This window comes from Halyomorpha halys, unplaced genomic scaffold (assembly GCF_000696795.3).
Source record: "Halyomorpha halys isolate HHAL.00 unplaced genomic scaffold, Hhal_1.1 Scaffold421.1, whole genome shotgun sequence".
Lineage (NCBI taxonomy): Eukaryota > Metazoa > Arthropoda > Insecta > Hemiptera > Pentatomidae > Halyomorpha > Halyomorpha halys.
Genome location: NW_027109834.1, coordinates 1,003,912 through 1,022,924, shown reverse-complemented (window position 1 = coordinate 1,022,924; position 19,013 = coordinate 1,003,912). Strand labels below are relative to the sequence as shown.

Genomic DNA, 19,013 nt, shown 5'->3' with positions numbered 1-19,013 from the left:
GTGGCCGTGAGAGTGTGTTCCATTGTGGGTAAATCGGAGGTATACAATGTGTATAATAATGGCGCTAAAATAGATCCCTGCGGAACTCCAGCTTCTACTGCGAAATATGAGGATAAAGATGAGCCCTGTCGAATCCGGAAGTATCTCTCTTCTAATCTCTCTTCTAAATAAGACTTTAAGATTAGATAGTAGGTGCTGGGAAGAACTCTTTTCAGTTTATAAAGGAGTCCTGTATGCCAAACTATATCGAATGCTTGTTGCACGTCGAGAAAGGCACCTGTTACATATAGTTTCTTTTCGAAAGCAGAAGCTATGAAGTCTATGACTCGATGAAGTTGATGAGTTGTAGAATGGCGATGACGGAAGCCGAATTGAGGATGAGGTAGGGTTGTCTCTATGAAAGGTACTATTCTCTTATATAGTATTTTTTCGAAAAGTTGAGCGAAAATTGGAAGGAGACTGACTGGTCTATATGAAGATGGTAAATGAGATGGCTTGTTTGGCTTTAATATCATTATAATGATCGAGAATTTCCACTGGATCGGAAAGTGGGTTGTACGTAACACTGAGTTATGGAGTGCAGTGAGGAATATGATGGCCTTTCGGGGAAAGTGCTGCATGATTTCAGACGTAATTAAGTCATAACCTAGGGACTTAAGCTTTGGTAGGTTACTGATTTCTTTTTGTACTTCTTTGGGGGTGAAAGATTTTGGAGGCAGAGAAAGTGGCAAAGGTATATTTAAATATGATAGAATGGTGGAGTCATGTTGTGGATTATAGAGGTGTGAGTTAGGTCTGAAGGTAGAGGATATATAGTCACCAAATCGTTCAGCTTTTTGTTCATCTGTGATATCATAGGCAGCAGTTGGAGTAATTTCAGTGGATGGGAAGTGTGCTTTTCTCGGAGAAGTTTTCTGGTTGATCTCCACAAACTTCCGTCTTCGATATTTAAAGAAGAAATATAATTATCAAATTTTATGTTTGACTTTAAAACAACGTAATTCCGTTTTCAGCCTATTGTTAAGATAATTATATTCCTTTTTGTCTGCATTGAGTTGTGTTCGGTGCCATCATTTTTGAGCTCTTTGTTTTTCCATTATTAGTTGTCTAATAAAAGAAGGGTATTCTGGAAGGATGTGATCTTTTTTAGCTGGAGGAGTTGTGGATGATTCATAAGCTGCTCGTTGTACTTGAGTAGTGAAAAATTCAGGTGCATCTTCTACTTCGGTTGGAGTCTTTAACGAAAAAGGAATGGTTAACCGTTCATTTAAAAGATTTTGAAAGTGTTTCCAGTCAACCAATCCTTTTGTTATTGTGCACTGTCCATCCGATTTTTGCAAGGTTTGGTTTAGTGTTAGAAAAACCCCACAGTGATCAGATGAAATTTCGAAATTTGTTTCAATTCTGTATGAACAGGGGTTGAAACCTTTACCTATGAAGAAATCTAAAAGATCCAGTAACTTGCTCTGTGACATGGGCCAATAGGTAGGGGAGTGGGGAGCTAAAGTGAATAGGTTAAGATTGCAAACAGCAGATAATAAGCTTCTTCCTCTTGGAGTAGAGAGTCTAGAACCCCACTGGGTATGTTTCACATTGAAGTCACCTCCAGCTAGAAAGCAGGTTCCTGAAGTACAAAAATAGTTTTGAAAAAGTTCTGGTGTAACAGAAAATCGAGGAGGACAATATACTGCGGAAATGGTGATGTTTTTATTTTGACATAGAAGTAGGATACCAGCTGATTGTATATGGGGAGTACCATATGATGGCAAGGGATAATGCTTAAGACTATTACGTATTATAACTGCTGCTTCGCCGTGGCTCCTATTATCGGGATGGTCTGTTCGGTAGATTGAATAGTCTCGTATAAAAAGTCGTGAGCGGGTGGTTAGATGTGTTTCTGTAATCAGTGCTATATCAATACGCTTGTCATGTAAGAGTATTTCTAGTTCATTTTTGTGCTGTAAGAGTCCGTTTGTATTCCAAACCAATATTGAGATGTTGTCTGTTGTGAAATTTAGTTTTTTAATGACCATATTTAGAGCATAGCGACTGTGTTAGATATTGGAGATTGTTTATTATGGCTAAAAGGGGCTGGAATAGGCTCTTTAGCTCAGAAACAAAATTATTTAAATGGAGAGGCATATCAGTATTGGATGATCCTTGAAATGAATGATCCTTGAAATGAATGATCCTGAACTCTCATGACTGAAGACGGTTCTTCTGACAGTCTGGCCTGAGGAAACTGAGTAGTCCAACAAGGTTGACCAGGTCGCTGAGTAAAACTTGATCTAGGCTCCATCTGATGACGTGGAAATATTGGAAAAGCTCGTTGATCGCCCATCCTTGAAGCTGGAGAAGGCTGAGGTGTCTGAGGTTGATAAGCTGGAGGTTGACGGGTTTGAACTCTGATGTTTCTTAGTTCCTTGAAGATCTTGCAACCTTTGTAGTTCGCTGGGTGAGAGCCATCACAGTTGGTGCATTTTGCTGGAGTATTGCGGGGTTTTCCACACTCACCTGATACGTGGTTTTCCCCACATCTGACACAGCGATAAGGATGACGGCAATAAGTCTTGGTATGGCCAAGTGCTTGACATCGAGTGCTCTGGACTACAGCTCGTTTTTTATGAGGTTCTTCAACTTCAATGCGGCAATAAAATATTTTTTTTATATCATAGATAGCCTCTGAATAAGTATCCGACTCAATGTCTACAAAGAACATTGGAAGTCGTGACTTGTTGTATGACAAAACGCCAGATATATTTCTTACTTTATATCCATAGGCTTCTAAATCCTCTTTTATGCATTCCTTTGGGGTTGAGTGGTGAAGATGTTTAATCACTACCCGTCATGCTCTTTGATCTGGAAATTGATAAGTGTGAAAATTAGCATTATGACTTTCCAGAAAATGAACAATAGATCTATAAGATGATGGCGTGGTAGGATATATTATCACTCCTTTCAGCGTAGACTTGAGCTCATATGAGTTAGGTTCGCTGACAGTGTTAACTAACCTAACCATCTCTCTAATGTTAGCTACATCATTTACTATTATTGGTGGTGGTTTAACAGTTTTTTTAACGGTTTCAGAACCATTATTATTAGTTGACAAATTATTACTAGATAAATTAGATAAATAATAAATTAGAGCACCAAAACTGTTATCGAGTGGTAATTCATCTTTCTTAAGACATTTTCTCGGATCTTGATTCATAGTTGATGAACGTCTGCGCCCTGTCACTAAATGCCAACTGAGGCAGAAAATCAAAATTAAATTTCCTATTATTAGTTTGGAACAGATATAAATTTTATATTAGTTTAGAAAATATAACAGATATAAATTTTATATTAGTTTAGAAAATATTTTTAATACTCAAGTAACATCATCAGGGATTAGAGGTTAAAAGGTGATCAAGATATGTTAAAAAAAATAGTACTTGATCACTTTTACCACCAATCTGATATTTTCACTACGTAATACAAACATTAGAAAGTTTTGTATTTATTACATTTTATTCTCTCTTGCATAATAATTTATTCAGTCTACCACTTGTTGAGCTTATGACTTATACCTGCATCTGTGCTATTATTACACCTTCATAAAATATTTCCTAGCATTTAGGCGAAATAATTCCACAAAAAATCAATAATATCTAATAATTTACAGATGTTAAGCAGTCTCCATGGGTAACTAATCCGTCAACGAATCAAAAAGGTCGCACTGTTTCCCATACTGTTCCAATAGCACAAGCCATTGGTCCAAAGCAAACCCAAGTTACTGAGTCTCAGGTATGCATATTTTTGCTTAGATTAATTTAAATAGTAAACAGTATATGTTTGAATGTAGGACATTTGAATTTCCACTTCCGCTACAGTCATTATAAAAAAGAATAAAAAAAAAAATATGATCTTTTTATTGTCTCTTATCATTTATAGTTTTTATCGAATTTTTCTTAATCAAATTATTCTAGTTATAAGAGTAAAATGTAGTTTAATTATCCGCTACATTTCCTTAAAAAATTTTTTTTACTTAACAGTGTCAATAATTTTTATAATTTATTCTAATGTTAAAAGACCCAAAAAATAATTTTTATGCTTAGTGATCTTTTGAATTAGGGAAGTGATTTTTTTTTTTTTTTTTAAAGAATGGATTGAAAATGTAATATTGTATATGAGTGGAGGGGAGGGGGGTTGGGGAACGTTCCTGTCTCAAGGACAGTTTTCATCTTGGGAATAATTTACAAAACTTAATATTTATTTATCCTTCTTTGTTTAAATAAAAATAAAAAGATGGGAAACAGATTACAGCAAATAAGTAATTAAATATAACAACAATATATATAGTAAAACCCGTTATTATTTAAAGTTATTTACTGCCTAAAATACCAAATAACCTAATTAATGAAATCATAATATTAATGAAACTAGATTAAGGGATTGTTTAATGACTTAATTCTGTATTCAGTTTGTCAATAAAAAACTTTATTACATTATTATTTGTAATTATTTATTTTTGGTAACATATTGGCTCTTTTTATATCATTATTGGCCATTTTCAAAGTAATGTAGTGTTGCTGTTGCCTTAGTCTATGTAAATTATTCTCTTCACACCACTCAAAGGAAGTACTTGTTAAATTGTGCTTATTTTCCCAAACGATCTTGTTTTTTTAACCAACTGGTCAAGACAGGCATGCTAGTGAGTTTACATATTTAAAGTACATAATTAATATTTTATAAAAAGGTATTTTATACTTTTTTATTATTAATAACCACAATTTACTTATTATATTAATATCAAGGCCAAATTTATCAGCTTCATTAAAATTAATTGTGAATAATCTTGTTTTCTATTTAAAAAATACACTTTTTTTAAGATTATTATTTTCTGAACATCACTTGTCACATAGAGGGAGGCAGACTTGATTGAGGATACACTCAGAACATAATAATTTCATATAAGGAAAAATAATAAATTCACAAGGAAATTATTGGAAGCATTGAAGATCACTGAAATTTTGAAAAATTCAATAAATTAGAAACAAAATTTGGACAATATTAATATAACGTATGCGAGTTATTGAATATACAATAAGAAATTTATATATTGTCTATTTTGAAAAATAAAATGAATCAATAAGGCTATAGAGTGCACCTAAACTTTGTTCAGAAAACAATAATGTTTTTGAATATTGAAAATAAATGGTAAATTTTTTTTTTTGCATTGAAAATTATTTTTAGGTATTGAAAATAAATGGCAAATTACAAATTTACATTATTGAATTTAATATGGGATTAAGTGCTTTTCTGATTCCTTTGTCTAATTTAATCAGTATTATAAATATATTAGAATCCCAGTATAAAATGAATGACTATATATGGTTAAAATCTTTAACCAATAGCTGAAGTCAATAATTTTTATTAATAACCCACATCATAAATTCTATTTGACTACATATATAGTAAATGTTTTCTTAATTTAACCTAATAAAGTTCGTGGGGAACTAGCTTCCACAGGTATGAAGTTATGAGGGTAAATCAATTATTATTTGCAATATAGTTATAAAATTTTATTGTAATCAAATAGGAAAATTACAAGTACATCATTTTCCGACATAGTCCCCTTGCTTTTCAATGCACTTGGTCCATTGTTATACAAGCTTCATGATGCTCTCATAAAAGAAGGTTTTCGGTTGAGCTGCACCGCTTCTTTCATTGCTTCGTCCGAGGAAAATCGACGGCTCCTTAATGCCTCTTTGAGTAGACCAAACAAGTTATAGTCAGAAGGGGCAAGATCGGGACTATATGGAGGATGAGCCAGTTCTTCAAAACTGAGTTTTTTTTGTTTTTGGCAGGTGTCCAAGCGTGTTAATTTATGCAAATGCAACTGTATGTGTCGTTTTGGGACCCATCTTGCACAAACTTGATGAAACCCAAGTCTGTTGTAGATGATTTCGTAGGCAGAGCCATGATTAATTTGCAGACGATGTGCAACTTCGTCAATAGTTACTCGTCTGTCTAAGAGCATCATTTCACCTGAACGCTCAATGTTTTCTTCATTAGTGGCGGTAAACAGTCGTTTACAGTCCAGCTTCTTCATTGTGCATAACACTTGTGCAATCATTTTTGAATTTTTCAATCCATCCATGTACACACTGTTCCCTTACTGTACTGAAAGTTTTTGATGAATTTAGGCCCCTGATATACCTTCCGACCACAAAAAAAAAGATCACTGAACGTTGCTCTTCTTTGGTGCAAATAGAAAGCAGAGCAGCCATGAATAACAGCACAACAGCGATAACGAAACTAACCAAGCTTCTTGAAACTTGCATAGACATAACAAAAAATAAACTAAGCATGCGTCATCAACGCAAAATAACAGTGCTAACAACATAAACAAAAATATAACTAAATTACGGATAAATATTGACTTACCCTCATATCTTGAGGGTGATTAAAGACCCATATCATCGCACAGCCATACACGTGCAAGCTTTTTGTTGTGATATAAGTTGTGAGGAACTTATGTTTTATTCAGTTGAAGAAAAATAATATAGGTAGAATAAAAAATAATATTAGAAAATGGGAAATCTTGGGGAAAAAAGGGGGGGGGAGGCAACATATATATTTTTTAAAGGATTAACAATGGATACTGATAGAGTTTTGATGGCAAAAAATGCACATTTTTTAAAAATTGGAATTATTTAAAAAGCAATGAATCCATGCTAAATCAATGGATAAATACCCTAGAAATACTTACTCTCATCAGCTATATGTGAATTATTTGTATAATGATCTTTTAGTTTAAGATATATATATATATATATATATATATAGACAATGGTCTATTAAGGTTGACTGGGCCTTGTATTTGATTTGGTTTGACCAATTTGTTGATTTGTTGCAAACAAACAATTTGTCTTTATTCTTGATTTAAGTTAACTATCGTCATCCTATAATTAACATTATAACACTTAATACTCACTCATCACAGTCATTCATTATTCATACTAATAATCAATGTGAAATAATTATGAACCCTTTCGATTATCAGGTTTGATACAATGCAAGATACTCCACAGTCTCCAGAAGATTGGAAAATTTTACTTCAAAAACAGGAACAGCTTCATACTGCTGAGCTAGAAAGATGGGTACGAATATTGAAAGCCTCAATTCACCTTTTAAATGAGGTAAGATTTTTAAATTTTTATTAATATCATTGTTAATTTTTTTTCTACTATATTTTTGATCCTTTGGGAACTACTCCTAAATCTCATGATCAGACCATCGATAAAGTTTGCTCCACTCCAGAGCTTGTCAGCGACTGATGTAATATTGGTCAATATACACCTCACCAGTGTAATAGTGAAAGAACCTCAATAAAAATCAAATAACTTCAATTGATTGATTTCAATCAATCATGATTTTTAGAGATGCCCTGTGAAGGTTCCGGTCCTTTAAGAGGAAATGTAGCTCCTTATTTAGCTTTTCCTTGCCTACAGTCATAAATTTTTAGGGCAAGTTAGAAACTTCAAAATCTTCACACTTTTTTAATTTTTTTTTTAAAACTCTACAATGGACAGCCTTGGGTCTGATGGATTTATCCGTTTGAAGAATTGAAATCCGTATACACTGAAATGGGTTATACAATTATTTGTTAAAAAATGAATAAATATGATCATGTGTCACAACAGGTTGAATAATTTGAATGACTGAAGCTTACTAATTAAATTTTGTGTTCTATTTGTAAAGATAATACTTTTAGGATTTAATATACATGTTTGTATAAATATATATAAAATAAAGGAGATTTTTATGAATACCACGTTGAGAAGAGGAGAACAAAATTTTTAGACTTCATGGAAAATTACATATGTAATCTTTACAAAGATGCGTTTCCATTTCTCTATTTAGAATGAATCCTTATTTTGAATACATGTCTCATTTAATTCTATCGTTATTTGACCAGAAATACAACATAGTATATTAAAACAGAATCATTTCTTTGATGTTATAGCAGTATCATTACTTTAGAGCAGTGGTTCCCAACCAGGGTTCCACAAGCTTCTTCCAGAGGTTCCACGAAATAATTTAGGAATTGGTTATTCCACTTCAACTCAAAAGTTTTGAACCTTACCATCTCAGATTTTCTTAAATTTTGCACAGGTTTTGTTTTGGTACTTAGGCTTTCTTTGTTTTTGCTGAAAAGTTTTGATACTTATTGACAGCATTTGATACTCATTAACAGCATTTGATACTCAATTTGTTTCAAGTGGTCATTTTGGATAATGTAAACAATTTCTGCTATTTTCCTACCTGTACCAAAAGGGTTCTGTAACCAAAAAAAGGTTAGGAACCATTGTGTTTAAGTTTATTAATGAAAAGTATGTTCATATGGTTTATACCACTCATGGATGACGACAACTGTTTCATATAATTTGAAAGAATACCCACAATATGTACTTATTTAAATGTAAACATATATTTATACAAAGCATAAAACCATATTTAATGGTTTTCTTAAGTAAAGATTTTTTTAGTATCAATTTAATGAGGTAAATTTATCTTCCCTTGATGAAAATCCACTTCCATTAGAGAGATGTTGCTATAGAGGGGTCTTAATTGATTAATGCCAGACTGAGACATGTAAAAGTAGTTGGTTAAGAGAAGTTTCCATTTAGAGAGTTCTCACTTAGTCTCATTTAGTCAGACTTTCATCCATTGATTGATCCTTTTTAAGCTAATTGGTCGAGCGGACCAGTCTCATATAAAAAAAAGTCAGATCTACTCCCCAAATTAAGCTCTGCAGATAAGACGGCTAATCAACCAATGTTTTGGCACTACCAACATTTAATCGCTTTTATAGGTCTATTAATGATTTTTCTTTTCATTTGAATATAAATATTTTAATTAAAAATAAAAGGAAGATGGTCCAAGAAAAACTCAAATAGTTGTAAAACTATTTATTATGAACCAACGTTTCGCCCCACGTTACAGGTCTTCATCAGGGCTAAAAAAGATACAAACACTTAAATAGGTCAGAAATAAATTAATAATGTAAATTTATTATTTTTAAAAAATAAACTAGTATAGTGAAACTTAAAATTAAATAAAAGTAACAAAAGGTTTTAGACAATTAAAGAAAACAGAAATAATAACAGATAAAAAAGAGAGAGAGAAATGCTTTATTCATTCATGCTGCCCAAATACATCGGGTTGCTACATTACTCAGCATACTAATCAATCCGTGATCGGACATATATAAATTACATACTTTTACATGATATAATAAAATTACAGGCATACAAAAGATGGAAAAAGGGAATAAGAGTAAAATCAAGAAAAAAGAAAGATTATGAACAAGATAGGAAGTATGCCTGACAGATGACAAACGAGCAAGGAAACGAGTTGTCAGTTATGAGTGAGAGTGGTGGGCGGTGATTAAAAATATGTTACATTTGAAAATAATGTTAAAGTAAAGAGTATTAACAAATTAAATAAATATTTAAAAAATAAACGTGAAATGATAATTTACATAATGAGGGGGAAGGGGGGAAAGAAATATTACAAAAACAAAAATGTATACTTTACAAAAAAAGAAGAAATAAAATTGAAAGACTGGATACAATAAATATAATAAAAATAAGGTGAATATTGAGGTCATTTAATGTTTATTTTTTTAATATTTCTTTAATTTGTTAATACTCTTTACTTTAACATTATTTTCAAATGTAACATATTTTTAACCAACGCCCCTCCACTCTCACTCTTAACTGTCAACTTGTTTCCTTCTCACTTGTTATCTGTCAGCTATGCTTCCTATCTTGTTCATTATCTTTCTTTATTCTTGATTTTACTCTTATTCCCTTTTTCCATCTTTTGTGTGCCTGTATTTTTATATTTCTTTTTTATCTATCGTTTTTCTGTTTTCTTTGATTATCTAAAACTTTTTGTTATTCTTATTTAATTTTAAGTTCCACTGTTAATTTTTTTTTTAATTCTTAAGTTAAATTGTTCATTTATTTTTACCCCATTTAAGTGTTTGTATCTTTTTTAGCCCAGATGAACCCCTGCACCGTGGAGTGAAACGTTGGCTCATAATAAATAGTTTTACGACTATTAAAGTTTTTTCTTTAACTGCACCTGGACCATCTTCCTTATATTATTGCTCACGATCAATCATCAATCTTCTATAAATTTTTAATTATTGGATTGGTATAAGGACCTACAAAGATTTCTAGAAAAGCTAAAAACAGCATTGCATTGCATGGTTTTTTTTTTTTTTTAATTTAACATTTCTTTAAAATAATATAAAAAATAAGAAAAAATAGAATTTTAATAATTTAGGTTTCAGACCACAATATGAATGACTAAAAACTTTTTTTAACCAGATTTAGGAATTTTAGGAAAAATATTTATTTACAGTATACTGTCTCTCAAATACTTGTGATACATTTGAAGTAAAAGATAAATGTTTGAAACATCCTGACTACATTATAATGATTATTCTATAGCGATGAGTAGATAGTTCACCGTGGATAATATATTATAAGATATAGATTTTTTTCTATAATTTTATGGATTTTTAAGTTTAGGAGGCATTTTTGGAATTCAAAAGAAATAAAAGATGGGGGGGGGGGGAAGAAGGGTTTCTTCACTGACCACATTCCCAATTATCATCTTCCCCTCATGATGAATCTATAGGATTGAAAACTGTTCAAAGTTCTGATAACATGCCAAATTTATTGATGCAGTCAATGATTATAGTTAGATAAGGGTTGGTGGCTAGTCTTTTGTTGAAAGTTCGGTGGATAAAGTGAGCGTGAGATGATATGTTTGGAGCCAGAAGTGGCTAATAAATGAAAAATCTAATGTAATATAGGTACCTATTGTAGAACTAATGAGGAACTTCTTTCTTTGGTAAAATATCTAGTCTGAAGCTAGGGTATTACTACCTCCTACTATCTTATCTGTAACTATAAAAATATTAAATTAATAAGGGTTTGTTATCAACCATTAATATATATTATGAAATTAACTTTTTAAAACTGTTACAGGTTGAGCAGTCTTTGAGTAAACTTCAAATGAGCCTTCACACTGTATTATCACCGAACATCTTAAAACAATCTTCAAGCAGTCCTCCTAATAGTAAAGCTACTGAAACAACTAAAAAGTCTCCGCCTTCTACAAAATCAACTGACTCATCTAAGCCGATTGATAAACCAGTAAATAATTCATTCAACCATACTCATTCAAAGCTTGGTGAAGCTGCTCAAAACCTAGCTCAACCGCAACAGAAGATTGAATTGTAAGTTTGCATTTTGTCTTTGTTAAATATTTCTTCTGTAACTATTGTGATTTTTATTGTTAAAATTTTGTTTTAAGCATTGAAATTTTATAGTATTATAAGCACTTAGTGACGTGATATAAATATAGAAAAAGATTTTAATAAAAATTTAAACAGAATATAGGAATTGGATTATTGTAGTTACTAAATTCTTAATTTTTTTCTAAACCTGAAAGGATTAGAAGATTTTGCCCTGTTTCGCTCTGCCATATTGGTAGATAATGAAATCTCCTGAGCCTGTAATTTGTTGATAGCAAAAATGAATTTGCCTGAATATTATAATTTTTTATTTTTAGATTAAAAAATTAATAAATACTCTATGTATATAGTGATACTGTTTTTATTTATTTTATTATTATTTAATTTTATTTTTATTTTTGAGGTTTAATATAGTTTTAAGCCAATGGTGCTTTATATTAATAAGTAAAAATGTGCAATAGGTGATCAAATAAATAGACAATCTTTTGTAATTTATTATTTATTTATTGCAAATTATAGTATTTGAGAAATTATATGAAATAGAAAAAAATTGTAATTATTCAGATCCACTCTCTCTAAGTTTAGAAATATGTATCTGCAATCCAATGTGTAATGAACCAAAATTAATGCATTTTTAATTTTAAAACATTAATTTTTATAATCTGTTAATTTTTTAATGATGACCTCCTAAAAAGAAATATTGTATTTATTCTTCCATTAGATTTAGTTTTCTTTTCTCTTTAAATATATTATGTGCCTGTAACCCTGTTAGGCCCTGGATATTTTCCTTACCAGCCTCGCTCACACATCTTAGATTAAAATTGTTTTGATGCCACCAATTTAGTAGGTGATAAAATAATGTGATAATCCCAAAGACGTAAATTATATTTTCATCAAACAATGTGTTTATTTTGTAGAACTGTATCGATTTAAAAATATTCACTGTAAAAAACATTGTTGTATAATTAATATAAAAGTTTGTTAGAAATAGAATTAGTATTTCACCTATCAGAGATTATTTAAGTAAAAAAAAGCTTTATTATATTATATTATATTAAAACATGTATTTGGATTTAGATTTTCTTAAAAATTAAATAAAAGAAAAAATAATATCCATTAAATGGAAGTTACTTAAAGTAGGATGGTTGTCTAAGACATTTATATTCATAGAATTCTATGCTTGCAAAAAAAATTTATATTTGTGTACCCGAAATATATGTTCATTTTAATTACTATGAGTTGAACACATTTTGTTAATCGAAACTGATGAGAACATTTTTAAAAATACCATGTATTTTTAAATTATGTCAATCATAACTGTGTTATATTATAAAATTCATCATTTGAGGTTTCTATGTAATTTGAGAGAAATACATTCCACATTAATGTTGTAAAACAATAAACATACTGTTTTGTAATTTATATTATCATTATGACTGAAATAATGTTTGGTTTATGCTGTTGCACTTGTACAGATTAAAGTATTCATGTGGTACTATGTTCATTTATCTTTAATGAAATTTTATAATTAGGGAATTTATTGATGAATACACCAAACAAATTTCCCAAAATCTTATTTGCTTCCAACCCTTTTGTATGATTTTATAATTTGTGGTTGTATTCATTTTGAAAACATTATGTATAACAAACTGTAGATAATAAATCATTACTTTTCATTTGTTCTTAATTTCTTAAACTATAAGGCATATCTTTAATTATTGACTAATTCTATTAGGTATAGTAACCCGAAAGAATTAAGATGGTAGCTGGAAAAAGGGTGTTTGCTGTCAAAAGCTTTTTTTCCAGAGATTGCATTCTTATTGATAAAAAATTGTCAAAATGTTTAGTTTACCACTGTTTAGGGGTAATTAATACATACTTCTAAGTATTCATGGTTTTTAAATATTATTTCTAAATTCGAATCATTTTGAAAATAATTATTTTGCATTGTTAAAAATAATTTATTTGGAAGATAAAAGATTATTGAAATAGAAAATTTATTCCTTAAAATATACTCAAATATTACTTTAAAAAAATTTCAAAATATTCAAGAATTATTTAAGGAATACAATTATTTTATTCAGTTTCTATTTTAGTTTGTGATTTTTATACAAGAGTAATTATTTATGAAATATTGCTTTAATTTATTTATTAAATATATTATTAGATATATGATTATTTTATCAAGGACTTTGGCAATGTACGATAATCTACTAGGTGATGGAGAGTTAATGATTTGATGGTCAAATGATTGTCCTTTGCTTTCGAGGTGTCAGGGATGAAAACTATGCTTTAAAGTGGGTAACTAGTTACAAGCAATTATCTGAACTGATAAACATAGATTAAAATTTAGCTGTGCCCAAGTAAGTTATTCATGTTAGAAGATTCTTATGTAGAAATGTTTGAAGAACCATTCCCTTGTGGTCATTGGTCAAATATGGAGAATTTTCAAATTGGCCACTTTATTTTTAGATTTATTACCTATAACTTCTATTTAAAAGTAGCTTAAACATCATAAGAACCTACTGATTAGTGCATTCAACTATTTTCAACTTTTTTGGAAAAATTTTGGTGATTGAAAAACTGTATCTTGGAGACTATTTAATGTAAAGAGTTACATTGGAGCTCATTAGATGCACCATAAAGAGGTTCATGATGGATATTCTCCTAGAAACTGGAGTTTCCCCGATATTCGCCAACCACTTTAAAGATCATATCTATATGCTGGTGCATGCAGGAATTTGTCATTGTTTGGCAAACGTGTAGAGGCACCTTTAAAGCTTGGATCTTACAAGCATGGTCTCCTGATGACTTTCATGGGGAGACGTTGCCAAAATATAACTTCACAAAATTTTCCAAAATGAATTTACCTACATTGAAGGAGACAGTGAGTGAACACTCACATACATAAGTGGATCAGAAAATGGTAATAGTTTACCTCAGCTCCCCAAAATGGCCGAAGCCCATTTTTTTTTAGAAAATTTTTTCGTGACGAGAGTGTACTGGCGATCCCAACTATGGATGTCTTAAGTCACGAAACTAACCACCTTTCTTGGAGAAAGATAAAGAAAAACTTTATTCAAAAACAACAAAGATGTGCTGCCGAAATTCATTGGGTTGCTAGTTCCACAGCATACTTATTCATATCTAGGGATAGGATTTTTATGTTTTCACATATTTTTACCTGACCATGATATCTGCAATTCCTTACTAACTAAAGATGTTTCAAGACATTTCTGGTCAAAAGAAGCCATTATTATTTTACATATTTTTAAATATTTGGCCTTTCTTACATATTTTGTTGTAAATCACATATTTTCTGAAATATTTGTTATTTTTAGGTGTTCTGTCCTGAATCACATATTTCCTTAAATTATTTATTCAATTTTAAATACATTTTTCGCAGCAACTACATAAAATTCATGAGAACGCAAGATACTTTGAGGTGAAATTTATCATTTATCATAAATAGTGCGTACAAATTCTATGCCTTCATCTTTGAACACAAATTAAATGGATTTATTAAATATGCAGTGGTAATAATAAATTTTCACACAGAATTACATCGAGAATTCCTCAGAATCAATTAAAAAGAGCAAGGGTCTTATTCCTGTCCCATCTTCCTAGAATTTGTTTGTTTACTCTTCAATCCATTTCTCTGTTTCTTTCTTTCCTCCTCAGATTCCACAGGTACTAATAATATGTATTTAGATTCGTGCCGAGCATTTGTCAGGGCAGACATCCCTATTTACAAAATTAGCAATCCGGACTTAAAAACCTTTCTTGAGAAATACACATGCCGAGTAATGTCAAATGAAAGCACATTAAGAAAAAATTATTTGAAAATTATATACGAGGAGACTTTAACGGGAATTCGGAAAGCAATTTCGGATGGGCCGATTTGAATTTCTGTGGACGAGACTACGGATATGGAAGGGCGTTATATCGGAAACATAGTCGTTAGCAGACTAAGTGTTGAGGCACCTTCAAAATCCTATTTGCTGAATTGTGAAATCACCGAAAAATGTAATCATGAAACGATTGCAAGATTTGTCAACCAATCTATGACTGTTCTTTGGCCTATGGGCATCACTCATGGTAAAGTTTTGTTGTTTTTGTCAGACGCGGCACCTTACATGAATAAAGCTGGTAATGCCCTTAAAGTTCTTTATCCTAAGATAGTTCATTTGACCTGCCTGGCACACGCATTTCATGTCCAAATGTAGACAAGCTTGTGTCCACAGTAAAAAAAATTTTTTAATAGTCGTATTACTATTTTTAAAGAAACACATCCTGACTTAGCTTTACCACCGGAACACGTGATAACACGATGAGGCACCTGGCTTGATGGAGCCCAATATTATTGTTTAAATTTTGAAAAAATTAAATACATAATATCAAAACTTAATGTTGATGCCACTGCAGTAGAGAAAGCGAACAACTTGTTAATAATCAAATCAATAAAGACTGATTTGGCTTACATAAGTTTTACATATTTTTTTAATATTTGACAATTTATTTGGTTCTTTTATCATTTTATACTTTATTAACCAGTGTGGCATTATAAGATAGGCTGCCGGGTCCGCTGAAGGCGGTGTCATTGATGATGGCATGTGTTGCCTTGAGCTTACTAGGAATAGGGAGGGGCTATTCCGGCTGGCGTTGATGAAGTGATGACTTCAGGCTGTAGAGCCAGAAGTCCCTCCCGAGGCGAGAATATCGACCAGGGGAACAGTGCTCTGCCACCTCCCAGATCTTGGTGGAGGGTTGATTTCACGGAACAGTGGATTGGCACAGGCTTTCAGCCCATCAAAGAATTTGAAGTGCCTACGGCCTATGAATTCTGGCACAGTCGGGAGTTGGAGCTCTTCACATATTTCTCTGTTCCTGGCCCGCTGGAGTGAAGTTTCTCGTACTATTCGCCTCAGAAAGGAGTTCTCGAAACTCTGTAGTTTGGTCAGCGTCGTTTTGTAGAGGTGTCTCATAAGTGGTGCACCATAGAGCAGCGTTGGACGAATGATGGCGTTGTATATTTGTAGCTCCAGGCGCAGTGAGAGTTGTTGTGACGTCAGGAGATGGTAGAGCCTATGCGACTTCTGCCGGGCCAGCTTTAGTCTCCCCCTGGCGTGACTGGAGAGAGTGAGGTGCCTGTCGAGAGTCACGCCGAGGTAGAGGATAGTGTTGGAGATATTCCGACCCTCGCCATCCACGACGAACCGCTGGGGTAGTCTGCTCTTCTTGCCCTTCTGAAAAGACATGACGATGGCATCCGTCTTAGCTGGGTTAACCCTGATGCCATCCTTCTTAAGAGCAGCTACGGTGGTAGCAGAGGCGGCTTGTGTGTGGTGGAGGGCCAGTTCAGCTCTTATACTGGAGGCATAGACTCCTATATCGTCGGCATAGGCTGCTACCATTGCGTGTCGATGTTTGATGGCGACCACTGGCGCCGTGAAGATTACAAACAACAGAGGTCCCAGCACAGACCCTTGAGGCACTCCGCAGGTGGTGGGGGCTGGGGCGACAATTCTCCACCAACCCTGACCACGAATGATCTACATTTGGGTTGTACCACTTTCCTTTAGTCTCTCGGATAAATTGTTTTCCCTTTGTGGGAGAGACACATTTTTTTCATTGAATAATGAAACAATATTGACTTCTTAAATTATCCAAAACATTAAATTATTTGAAATTGGGTTTACGTGAATATGTTTATGATCGCTTCACTAATATGTTATGCTATAATAATTTATTTATTAAGTTATTTTTACGAATGAAAAGTAAAGGGAAAGAACATGAAAAACACAACTGTTGTGACTAACCATAAAAAGATATTGTTTATTTATTGTATTGAATATAAAATGAGAATCAAGCTCGTATACAATACATGTATTACGGCTTAAGCCGAGGAACTTGGACTAAGTCCCTGTAGTCAGTCTTCACAATCACTCGCTGTACTACGCATACAATTAATGTGGGGTCAATCACCTTTTTATGGTTACTGTATTTAGTGTGATCAGCCCACATTGGGAAATCGTTGTAGCCTACAGACCATATATCTCATATATAGACCCGCCCCGCTAAGACCCCCGCGGAGCGACGGTCGTATATCACTTTTGAAATATTAGCTCAAAACGGGAAGAGGAAACTTTTAATATTGTTAAATCGAACAATATTTAAAGAGTGCCTGAAATCGGCATGAAATTTGAAATGAAAGTCTTCTGGGACAAAAATAAAGGCCATCCTGGAACAATGGAGATATTTTTCAGCTGACCTTTTATAGTTATTCTTACTTAATGGGATGTATAGAAAATTGGATACCTACTTCAACAGCTTCAATTCGATGTGGGACTATATTATTTGGCATCAGCAATTTTCCCTACCAGCGCCGATAAAACGCCCATTGCCAATATAGGGTGATATAATTATGAGAGTTGCACCATCTATGAGCATCAAATGAATCTTACTTCTTCTGGCGTTAAGAATATGACTACACCTCCTATCACCATTTCTATGGCAATTGATGAAAGTCGGCTAGTACTAGCACGGCAACCGCAAAGTAATCTTTCCCAGTTCGGTGGAAATTAACAAGAATGGCCTCTATTCAAAGATATTCTCTTATTCATGAAGAGACTACACTATCAAATTTGGAGAAATTTCTTTTCTTAGTTTCTTGTTTACACGGACCTGCATAATTTCAAAAATCAGTTTAACTGAGAATAATTATCAGGCTTGGAAATAACTGACTGACCATTACAACAATGAGAGGAAACTCGCAGGCAGCCAAACGCAGCCTAGGTCTACCGATTCGTCTCCGTCTTTGTAGAATTTTGTCTTGTATTATCTACGGTTCTTGGCCCTGTACCATTGTCGCCATCATTGTAAACAGCCATCAACTCGGCATTGTGCTCAGTCTCTAAACTCTACTATTACTCACAGTTCTATAGATTCTACAAAGAATTCGAGGTTTAAATCTAGCTAGAGCCAGTTCTTGACTTCTAGACAGTGTCCAGATATCCGACCCATTGGTAAGAACTGGTTTAATAAACGTTTCATAAAGACGTGCCTTGGTAGTCCTAAACATCTCTCTTAAAGTGCTTCTAGAGCTCATTATAGTACTTATTTGCAGTCATTATCCGACTATGGATTTCAGAGTTAATTCCTTTTCTGGAGTTCACCTGGGTTTCCAGATAGATAAATTCTTTTACCTTCTAGAAAGTGTGCTAACCAATGTAAACCTGGCCAGTAACATTAACCCCACCAATGGGGTTGGGATGCATGTATTTTGTCTTTGTTTCGTTCATAACTAGTACCAATCTTGCAGTTTCTCCTTGAGGTAAAGAAACGCTTCATCACTCCAAAAATCATCCCAATCAGATTGATGTCGTCAGCAAAGGTTAGGATCATAGCTGACCTGTTTAATTCCTTATTCATCAACGATATTAAAGTAAAATATCACAATGAGGACCTATTAAAATAAATATAATAACACGCAGTACCTTTATTCTACTTTAAATTATAATTGGTTTTACTTTGAAAAGAATAGTACATAAATATTTGACATCATAATGTAAAATGAGGCTGAACATTTAATTGTTTTATGACGTCACTGTTGATGTACTATTGTATTCACTAAACCTGCTTAAGTTGCTCTATCGTAATAGTAAATTATGCTCTTTGGCCTGTTTCTTTACAG

At 32.6% G+C, this 19,013-nt stretch overlaps 1 protein-coding gene across 1 annotated transcript in view; it reads left to right on the top strand.

Annotated features, from left to right (window-relative positions):
* LOC106682515 (protein Aster-A) overlaps positions 1–12,996 on the top strand; it is a 33,426-nt gene extending 20,430 nt beyond the window's left edge. Inside the window, exons 9-12 of the mRNA XM_067048003.1 lie at positions 3,665–3,805; positions 7,030–7,184; positions 11,052–11,302; positions 11,518–12,996. Coding sequence (XP_066904104.1) covers positions 3,665–3,805; positions 7,030–7,184; positions 11,052–11,302; positions 11,518–11,563 — 593 coding nt within the window. The 3' untranslated portion in view covers positions 11,564–12,996. The remainder of the gene's footprint in view (positions 1–3,664; positions 3,806–7,029; positions 7,185–11,051; positions 11,303–11,517) is intronic.
* The last annotated feature ends 6,017 nt before the right edge of the window (positions 12,997–19,013 follow it).